General features: G+C 32.9%; 1 protein-coding gene across 1 annotated transcript; it reads right to left on the bottom strand.

Annotated features, from left to right (window-relative positions):
* Positions 1-10800: 10800 nt before the first annotated feature.
* Positions 10801-11515, bottom strand: LOTGIDRAFT_156740 (hypothetical protein; the record flags this gene model as incomplete). The annotated part of the gene is made up of 2 exons (XM_009048016.1): positions 10801-11018; positions 11365-11515. The coding sequence occupies 2 exons, from the start codon at positions 11513-11515 to the stop codon at positions 10801-10803; spliced, it is 369 nt and encodes a 122-aa protein (XP_009046264.1).
* Positions 11516-12012: the final 497 nt, after the last annotated feature.

Raw genomic sequence — 12012 nt, 5'->3', positions numbered from 1 at the left:
TTAACAGTGGTATTCCTATATCACTCTACAATTGATGTATTGAGCACTATTTTAACAGTAGAATTTCTATATCACTCTACAATTGATGTATTGAGCACTATTTTAACAGTGGTATTTCTATATCATTCTCCAATTGATGTATTGAGCACTATTTTAACAGTGGTATTTCTATATCGCTCTACAATTGATGTATGGAGCACTATTTTAACAGTGGTATTTCTATATCACTCTACAATTGATGTATGGAGCACTATTTTAACAGTGATATTTCTATATCATTCTACAATTGATGAATTGAGCACTATTTTAACAGTGGTATTTCTATATCATTTTACAATTGATGTATTGAGCACTATTTTAACAGTGGTATTTCTATATCATTCTACAATTGATGAATTGAGCACTATTTTAACAGTGGTATTTCTATATCATTCTACAATTAATGTATTGAGCACTATTTTAACAGTGGTATTTCTATATCACTCTACAATTAATGTATTGAGTACTATTTTAACAGTGGTATTTCTATATCACTCTACAATTGATATATTGAGTACTATTTTAACAGTGGTATTTCTATATCACTCTACAATTGATGTATTGAGAACTATTTTAACCATGGTGTTTCTATATTGCTCTACAATTGATGTATTGAGAACTATTTCAACAGTGGTATTTCTACATCACTCTACAATTGATGTATTGAGAACTATTTTAACAGTGGTATTTCTATATTGCTCTACAATTGATGTATGGAGCACTATTTTAACAGTGATATTTCTATATCATTCTATAATTAATGAATTGAGCACTATTTTAACAGTGGTATTTCTATATCATTCTCCAATTGATGTATTGAGCACTATTTAAACAGTGGTATTTCTATATTGCTCTACAATTGATGTATGGAGAACTATTTTAACAGTGGTATTTCTATATCATTCTCCAATTGATGTATTGAGCACTATTTTTACAGTGGTATTTCTATATCACTCTACAATTGATGTATTGAGTACTATTTTAACAGTGGTATTTCTATATCATTCTCCTAACAGTGGTATTTGTATATAGTTCTACAATTAATGTATTGAGAACTATTTTAACAGTGGTATTTCTATATCATTCTACAATTGATGTATTGAGAACTATTTTAACAGTGGTGTTTCTATATCGCTCTACAATTGATGTATTGAACACTATTTTAACAGTGAAATATTAATGTATATATCATTGAACAAGTATCTTTATCATAATTTACTATAAGACGGGTTACAGTACTGTTCTTAGGTCAAAAATATCAAAATAAATGCATTCAGAATGAACACCAAATATTATTTTGTCTCGTTATTTAAATGAAGCCTAATTTAGATTGTGAAATGAAATGAAATGAATGGAGTTTTACGCCCTACTTTTCTGCACCATGTGGGCTAATGAAGACGAGCAACGCCATGCAGGGTGCAATGAGGGAAATTTTGCCAGGACAGCGGCATTAGCCTGCTCTTATTCGATTTCCAACTGTCGAGGGATCTTTAACGTGCACAGCCTGTAGCTCACGGGGCCTCGGTTTATTGTCCCATCCGAACGACTAGACGCTTTTTCCATGTACCTGCCCCCCGTACCTGCATCACTGACAGGGGGAAACCGGGTTGAAGAGTGCGAAGCTATTATCTCGACCTATGCCTATGCGTCTAACTCACTGAGCCACCGCGGCTCCTAATTTAGATTGTGAACATGATGCAAAATGTTTCCCGCATAAGTGCACATAAATTATGTCTTTGATGTTGTTTTGGCGATTAAACTCTAGATGATGGATCCGGGAATATTTTCCTTTTTCTGTTCGATTGATATAGAATCTTCAATGGTGTTCTGAGAATGGAATTAATATAAGGAAAGGAACATGAATAATTACTAAAGGTGATCAACAGTTTTCTTTTCTTTTGTATTTCAAAACATCGTCTCGGTTTAACATGTCGACGTTTTTCAATCGATCTTCAATTGATGATTTTATTATATCTTAGCTTTTAAAACTTGTTTGATTTGGTTTAAATTTTATATCCATTTTATCTTTTTAAAGTATGTATCTTAAGTTTCATTTCTTTGTTTGTCAATTTGAAAGGTAGAATGTAGAAGTATGCATGTGAACTCAACTGTTACAGATTTATTACATGCTATTCAAGGGATTGTAATTTTGTTTTCTTACTTATAATGTGTATCGGGGACAATTCAAATTTTCGATCAGAGGTCTGTGGTTTCATTAAACTTATCCCAAACTATGCTTTATCACCAGATTCCTCTTGCTATTTTTACGTTATAAAAACGCTTATAGTTTTAGTGGAATTGTGAATAACGTCTATATAATGAAAACACTTTTACAATCCCTTTAAACTATTGGGATATCTATTACAAATTTATTACAAGCTGTTTGGGTTTGTAAAAAAAAAGGTTTTTCTCAACTTCTCACGTGTATCGGTGGCAATTCCAACTTTCAATCAGAGGTCTGTGGTTCCATTTGACGTTACTATCGGAAAATATGCTTAAATCATAAGTTCCTTGGCGATAGTGACGCCATTTAACGCTTAGTGTTGACTATTTGGATATCTAACCAATGGGAGGACACCAAACTTTAGATGGGCTCGTATTAAGACTGTCAACAACTAAAGTCTCGTATAGGATCAGATGGGAGAAGGCTAGAAAATAGTTATTAAATAGAATTTAAGGTGAATTTACATGAAATCGAACCAAAAAAAGGGAACACTGTCTACATGATATTTATAATAATTATTTTATTTTACTTGGTGAACTTAGTGAATTCAACTTAAATACATATAGATTAAATTATATCTCGTATAGGGTAAGTGAATATTCATTTGATTGGTTAGTTAGTTTATTACAGCTATTGCGTGAAGCTGTTTTAGACATTCAAAATTCAAAAGAAACTCATTTTGTACTGAATTTTGGGCAAAATTCTAATTTCTTGAATTTTGTTTCGCCTTCATGGAAACTTGATAGATGGAAAGATTCCTGATTATCGACTTAAAGGAAATAGGACCAAAAACGACCGAAAATCATAAAAAACAACGTTTCCGGATTACCTGTTAAAAAATTGCAAATTTGATACAAAATCGGGAGTAATAACTGTATAATAGTGGACTCAAACGAGAAATACCATCAGGTGATTAGTTTAATAAAAATTTACAGCGTCAGAAAACTATCTCTCGATATAATAATCTTGAATAATTATGGACTATTTTGTGGTTTGTCTGCTGTTTCCCACATACATATCGGGTTTTATAAAATTTAGAGATTTTTAAAAACTGAAGTATATTACTAATATAGTACATATTAAGTCGAGTTGTAGATACTCAACATAGTTGTGAACTACGTATGTGTGTGTTATTTCCATGCAAGAACCATACTTAGTTTCGTATCGTTTTCAAAAATTACCGCCCAGTTTTAAATCTGACTTTTTTGTCCAAAGTTTTAGAGAAAGTTGTTGCTTCTAGATTTGATCACCACGTTGAATCTAATAGCTTATATGACAATATGCAATCTGCATACCGACCAAAGCATTCTACAGAAACTGCTCTTCTGCGCGTGCATCATGACAAAAACTGTTGGAGCGTCTTAATCATTTCTTTGGAGTCTCTTATAGTACAATGGATCGGATCCTACTTGAAAAATAGAACTCAACGAGTGGCTAGACTACGGGAACGCTTTGTTATGTAACGTGAACTGTTCATTATTATCAAGACTGCAACGCGTTCAAAACACCGAAGCAAGACTTAGTAAAAAAAGAAGTTTGACTCGATAACTCCCGTTCTTAAACAACTTCACTGGCTTCCTGTGCAATATAGACCTCAATATAAAATTTTACTTTATGTTTTTAAGTCACTGCATGGAATAGCACCTAAGTACTTGGAAGAACTGATCAAACCTTATACACCTGGTAGATTACTTAGGTCAGCTAACGAAAGTCTGATACAACAACCGAATGATGTAAAAACTAAAACTTACGGTGAACGACGGTTTAATAGTGCTGGTGCTACACTGTGGAACGACCTTCCAGTACATTTACGTAAAGAAAAATCGCTCTCTTGTTTTAAAAAAGGCTCAAATACTAATATTTTTAGACTGGCGTACTGTGATGTTTAAATTGCTGTGATAATTTAAAATAAGGTTTTATCTTTGGCTTTACTATTTTTATAAACATATATTTGATTTTGTCACTGAGATAAGTTTTCCCTTTTAATTGCTGTTTTATTCATTTATTAGTTTATTTTCTTTTTTAGTAGGTGTCAATATGTAACAATTATCGTTCTTAAATAAATAAATAAATAAATAAATAAATAAATAAATAAATAAATAAATAAATAAATCAGTCAGTCAGTCAGTCAGTCAGTCAGTCAGTCAGTCAGTCAGTCGGTCGGTCGGTCGGTCCGAGGGAAGGAACGTACACATTGACAGACAAAAAGGAATGGACGCGGACTGTCTTGTGCATCGAAAATGCAATAATTGATCAAATCATACTGTCCAAGTGTAGTGTTCTAGACGTCTCTTATAGTGCTTTCAGTAATCGGGCCGCCATGTTGAGAAATAACACGAAAGATCTTTATAGATTAGGGGTGATAGGGTTTCACTAGACTCCGTGACAGGGTTTCACTAAACTGTGTGACGGGGTTTCACGAGGCTCTGTGACGGGGTTTCACTAGACTATGTGACAAGGTTTCGCGAGACTCTTTGACAGGGTTTCACTAGACTCTGTGACAGGGTTTTACGAGACTCTGTGACAGGGTTTCACGAGACTCTGTTACAGGGTTTCGCGAGACTTTGATAGGGTTTCACTAGACTGTGTGACAGAGTTTCACTAGACTCTGTGACAGGGTTTCACTAGGCTCTGTGACAGGGTTTCACGAAACTCTTTTTTATCAAATATCATAGCTGAAATAAAGACATCAATTTTTTATCAAATATCATAGCTGAAATCAAGTCATCATTTTTTTTCAAATATCATAGATGAATTAAAGTCATTAATTTTTATCAAATATCATAGCTGAAATCAAGTCATTATTTTTATCAAATATCATAGCTGAAATCAAGTCTTCATTTTTATCAAATATCATAGCTGAAATCAAGTCTTCAATTTTATCAAATATCATAGCTGAAATAAAGTCATCAATTTTTATCAAATATCATAGCTGAAATAAAGTCATCAATTTTTATCAATTATCATAGATGAAATCAAGTCATCATTTTTATCAAATATCATAGCTGAATTAAAGTCATCAATTTTTATCAAATATCATAGCTGAAATCAAGTCTTGAATTTTATCAAATATCATAGCTGAAATAAAGTCTTCATTTTTATCAAATATCATAGATGAAATCAAGTCATCATTTTTTATCAAATATCATAGCTGAAATCAAGTCATCATTTTTTCATCAATTTGGAGACTAAAGGATTGCGAGATATATGATTTAAATCGTCATTGGTGAGTGTTGGAAAAAACGCCAAATTATAGAGAAATATTACCTCCTGATCTCTGACTATATAGGTACGATTGGTTGTCGCAAAAGTTGGAGGGCACATTGAAGATACATTGAAAGTACGTTGCCTTGATAATGTATTTTTGACATGTTTTTGACATGTTATTTAGTTCGGGGCAGTACTTGTACAAATTTTATTCGATAACATATTTTCAGGTATATCTGTGAGAATTTTTTTTTGCGACACCCGATTTATATAAATATACAAATATCCGGCAGAACATCAAGAACTTTACCATTATAATACGGTTGTATAATCATTATGAAAATGAGAGTAGTAACATACAAGTAAAAATACTTATATTATAGGAAACTTTATGTATGATTCACAAGTTTTTAACAATGGAAATTTTTCATACTGTTTCTTTAAAGATAATTTCAAATTTTGTTTGGTGTTTGAAGGAAATAAATACAAAATTAAAAAAACTTTTTATTTTATTAAAAGTTAGTCAGGTAGAATCAGAATTAAGGATGGGTTTCCCTATTTTTTAATTTATAAAAATGAAAAAGCTAATACTTATATGAAAAGAAAGTAGAGGTGTTCTAATGACTTGGAAAAATACCAGTTTGTCTCGCATGTCGATAATTATTTCATAAGTAGCGAAATTAGAACAGAATAACCAGCACAATTCCAATGAGTGACCGATAAAGAAAGGTCAAAAAGTCTTTTTGTTTATCCAGACTACATACATTGACATTTATGATTGGTTAAAACTCTTAATTATATGCAATAAGAACAAAATGATATGATTAATAATACATGATAATTCAATAGAAAAAATTTGCTTAATTTGACGCAAAAATAAGGAAACCCATCTTTAATACGATACTACAGGTGTCTCGCTAACATGCTTTCCTGATTAGACGTGTATTTATATCAGTCATAAAGCTAGTATTTAGTTATAACCCATTTGTTTATGATTTCGATTAGAAATCGGTTTTGTTGTGATTCTCTATTTAACCACATTGGAGAAGATCCTTCCTGTTCATGCAGTCATCTCCTCTCATTATCTCTTGATATATAGAAACTACACTTTTCAGCGAAACCAGACAAACCTCATTCACCCTCCTTCCTGGTCTCAGACGCATATTCTCTCGAATGGTTCAAATACTGCTGACAATGGAATCAACAGTCATATTTTTTTAGTGGTCCAGTCATTTATAACACTAACAAAGCGATTCAGTGTTACAATAATTGCTCTGATTTCATCCAATCTAATCTAATAATGTGATACACTGATCTTTTAAAGTGATACTACGTCTTAGAATGAACAGAAAATTTAAGTTCTCAAGAATGGTCAATATGAGTATATATTCATCAGTGAACTTACCTGGTGTCATAAAGTTACAACAGAATCCCTGTAAAATCTGGAAAATTGGAAAATTCATAAAATTAAGTAATTATTGAAAAACGCTTATTCTTGATATTGAACGTTTTTCAATAATTTATTGCATATTTATGGATTTACTAAGTTTTTTAGATTTATCAGATTATATAAGGATCCTGTTATGTTATTTATGACATCAGGTATATATACTGATGAATATATATACTTAAAAGTCAAGTTAAAATTTTTAAATTTTATGTTTATACTAAGCCGTAGTATTCCTATAGACCAAGTATGCCTTCAAATTGGGTCATGTTTTATTTAACTAGCACTACTATCTAATTTTTCAAAAAAACTTTGATGATACCGCAGCAAGTTATGTCTAGAAATATATGACTGTCCTTTTCCCTCAAACCAAGGCCAAAATCACCTTTCTTTTCCTCCCTATATTAACACACACCATAATATCAGAAATGCAATTAATCTCTTACTTATTACTTGTATGAGCACAATTAGATTCAATCGATGGTAAGGGATTTATATAAGCCTCGAACCATTAAACCATAACTCTGTCTATATGAATGTAAATATATATTGTAAATCATTGTGAATACATATTGTTTCAATCATTCTCTCAACGAGCGACAACTGCGATTTTGTATTAGTTGGTGCGCTACGGCAACACGCGAAAAACTGCGTTTTTATTTGTTGGTGCGCTACGGCAACACGCGACAACTGCGATTTTGTATTAGTTCGTGCGCTACAGCAACACGCGACAACTGCAATTTTGTAGCTGTGCGCTCATGCCAATCGGGCAGATTCAGTCGGTCGACCTTTAACAATCGCTCAAATTATTGTTACTCTCAAAATCTATCATTACTATCAGTTGTAATGTCAACCGATTTTGTTTTGTTAAAATAGTGCTCAATACATCAATTGTAGAGCAATATAGAAATACCACTGTTGAAATAGCGCCCAATACATCAATTGTAGAGTGATATAGAAATACTACTGTTAAAATAGTGCTCAATACATCAATTGTAGAGCGATATAGAAATACCACTGTTAAAATAGTGCTCAATACATCAATTGTAGAGCAATATAGAAATACCACTGTTGAAATAGCGCTGAATACATCAATTGTAGAGTGCTATGGAAATACTACTGTTGAAATAGTGCTCAATACATCAATTGTAGAGTGATGTAGAAACAACACTGTTAAAATAGTTCTCAATACATCAATTGTAGAATGATATAGAAATACCACTGTTAAAATAGTGCTCAATACATCAATTGTAGGGTGATATAGAAATACCAATGTTAAAATAGTTCTCAATACATCAATTGTAGAGTGATATAGAAACACCACTGTTAAAATAGTGCTCAATATATCAATTGTAGAGCGATATAGAAATACCACTGTTAAAATAGTGCTCAATACATCAATTGTAGAGTAATATAGAAATACCTCTGTTAAAATAGTACTCAATACATCAATTGTAGAGCGATATAGAAATACCACTGTTAAAATAGTGCTCAATACATCAATTGTAGAGCGATATAGAAATTCCACTGTTACAATAGTACTCAATACATAAATTGTAGAGAGAAATAGAAATACTACTGTTAAAATAGTGCCCAATACATCAAAGAGCAAAATAAAAATACCACTGTTAAAATAGTACTCAATACACCAATTGTACAGAGATACAGAAATACCACTGTTAAAATAGTGCTCAATACATCAATTGTAGAGCTATATAGAAAATCCACTGTTAAAATAGTGCTCAATTCATCAATTGTAGAGTGATATAGAAATATCACTTTTAAAATAGTGTTCAATGCATCAATTGTAGAGTGATATAGAAATACCACTGTTAAAATAGTACTCAATACATCAATTGTAGAGTGATATAAAAATTCTACTGTTAGAATAGTGTTCAATACATCAATTGTAGAGAGATATAGAAATATCACTGTGAAAATAGTGATCAATACATCAATTGTAGAGCTATATAGAAATAACACTGTTAAAATAGTGCTTAATTCATCAATTGTAGAGTGATATAGAAATATCACTGTTAAAATAGTGCTCAATACATTAATTGTAGAACTATATACAAATACCACTGTTAAAATAGTGCTCAATACATCAATTGTAGAGTGATATAGAAATAAACTGTTAAAATAGTACTCAATACATCAATTGTAGAGTGATATACGTATAGGTGTATATGAAATAAATCTTATCTCATCTGTACATATACATATAAGACTGAAATCCCCCCCCCCCCCCCCCCCCCCCACCCCAAAGAAGAAAAAATACTTTGCACGCTCGTCCCTTTAAGTGCAGGTTTTATATCTTAAAATGTTTATGAACAACATGTAACCTATATTATAAAGGGGTTCGTGTGTAACATATCTTTGTCATGGGAACCAGTAACATACAATTGGAAACACGATATTATATGAACAATCTGTACCCAACCAACAAATAAATTCATAACCGACAATACATTATATATTAAGTCAAGACACACACCTTTACAACGTTTTTCAATTAAGTTTCTCGAAAGGATTTTAAATAGATTTTTCTAGATTACTTATGTGATATAAATGTATTTTGCTTTTTTTTTTAAAAACGTTCTAGAAGTTACATATTATTATGTAGTAGACCATATCTTTTATTATTAATAACGTGATTCACCAGTCGCTTATCACTCGGGTTGTTTTCGGGTTGTCATTAGTGTAGGCCTATCTTAAAAATTATTTTTATTGTGACATTTATGTTAATTCTATATGCATCCGATTATCAGGACAACAAATGCAAGCAAGAATTTTAGGAAATGTCCCGCTAAAACAATCATATGAACAATCTGTACCCAACCAACAAATAAATTCATAACCGACAATACATTATATATTAAGTCAAGACACACACCTTTACAACGTTTTTCAATTAAGTTTCTCGAAAGGATTTTAAATAGATTTTTCTAGATTACTTATGTGATATAAATGTATTTTGCTTTTTTTTTTAAAAAACGTTCTAGAAGTTACATATTATTATGTAGTAGACCATATCTTTTATTATTAATAACGTGATTCACCAGTCGCTTATCACTCGAGTTGTTTTCGGGTTGTCATTAGTGTAGACCTATCTTAAAAATTATTTTTATTGTGACATTTATGTTAATTCTATATGCATCCGATTATCAGGACAACAAATGCAAGCAAGAATTTTAGGAAATATCCCGCTAAAACAATCGCGTATTTTTTAAATGCGATCGGATTATTTTAACGGTATACTGAGCAAAATTTTAGACTTGATTCAAGACGGTACGGATCACGGTGTAATGTGCCAGATATGTGCTTAATATTTGCTGGACCGATAATGTCTTTTATTTCCTTCCAAGTTTCAAAAATTTGTCTAGATCTTAATATATTAGACATTTTGATAGACTGGTGTAAAAATGTTCATTGACCAGTGTTTATAATATTATTCTTAGCACATGATTTTGTTAAATAAACATTTAATGTGAACAATAATCGATGGTGTTTATTTTGTAAAACCATGCATGTATGTTTTAAATGCAGGGGTCCGAAAAAATTCACGAAATAAAGGCAAATTCGTGAAAAAAAATTGTCAAAAAAAGCAAATTTTTAAAATCGTTTCCCCAAAAAACTTCTTCACCCCTTTTTCTCTCTCATTTACCTCAAGGAAGACCCTTCCCCAGGGTTCTCCTTCCCCAGTTGCAAAATAATATTGCTTTATTTTGTCGTAGGTAGGTAGGTAGATGACAAGTTAACGTTCGCTTCCAGCGGATGCTAATATCGCAAACTAGGTAGTTGTTGGTAGTCGTAGTAGTTGGTAGTTTGATTGGATCAAATTGGATGATTCGGTGTTGTTGGTTTGGTTGTTGATTCTTTGTTAAATCTGGTCGGGTCGAATGACATGGCGGTGAAACTCGGCCCTGGATGGTGTGGCGTGAATTACTCGGTCTCCTTCCTTCTTCCTTCTTCCTTCTTCCAAACTCGTTCTGATCATGGTATTTATTGTTGATTGGTAGTCGAATGGTAGTCGTTGGTTTGGTTTGGTTTGGTTTGGTTTGGTTAGATTATCTGTTATCTGTTGTAAAACTTGAAGACCTGAAAAAAAAAAGAAAAAAAAGTGAGAAAAGAGGGAGGAAAAAGGGGGGGTGGGGAATCTTTCAACAAAAATGGGGGAAGATGTTCTCTTATGTTTCTGCAATGAAACTTGTTGAATTGATTGGATATAATTAAAAAGTGAAGCTTTGAGTATAAAAACTTAGCCTATCTGTTCAAGACAGATTTGGTTATAAAATGGAAGACTAGTTCTATTATCGTATACCAGTGGTCCGTGGGTGGAGCCAAAACATTCTGTATGGTGAGTGGTATGCCGTTGGTTTCCAGGTACTCTAGCAGTGGCTTACGAGCGGGTTTCAGTTCAGTGCATTGAATGAGGACATGCGACCTTGTGGCAACTTGGCCGCAGCGACATTTAATGGCGTTGAACTGATGTTCCGGAGTCTGGTTGCCACTTTGCAGATGGCTACAGATGGATGGTTTGGTTTGGTTTGGTTTGGTATCTTGCGGTGTCGAGGTTCCGTAACATGTCGGCCCATTTCTGGTTGATCCTAGAAGATACGATACTGCAGAACTCCGAATAGGAGCATTCTACAGGCTCGATATCCTCCAGACTTTTCTTGGCACAACGGTCTGTGTCATTGGAGACGTGCGATAGAACCCATACTAATTCAATCTTCTGGTCGTTGTTGGTTTGGTAGTTGTGGATCATTCTTCTTATTCCGGAAATAACTTCTGACCTGCAATTAGAAGAGGTGAGAAAAATAGATTGGAGGCTGCTTAGCGAGTCGGATAGAATCGCGGCATGCTCCGTGTGATTGACGGACAGCCATGCTACCGCGTCCCTGGTGGCAAGAAGTTCTGCTGTGCAGTGCCCGTAAGAAATACTCCGATTCTTCTGGTTATTTCCGACACGAGTAAATCTTCTGATGCTGGAATACGTTGGACAGTTTTCGGACAAATACTGAAGTTTCCCCCAGAATTTGAGAGATAGCTCCTCCCTCCGAAGAGAGAGGGGTTTCTCTCCAACCTCCTG

The sequence above is a fragment of the Lottia gigantea genome (assembly GCF_000327385.1).
Source record: "Lottia gigantea unplaced genomic scaffold LOTGIsca_12, whole genome shotgun sequence".
Lineage (NCBI taxonomy): Eukaryota > Metazoa > Mollusca > Gastropoda > Lottiidae > Lottia > Lottia gigantea.
This window is presented reverse-complemented; position numbering and strand designations above follow the sequence as displayed.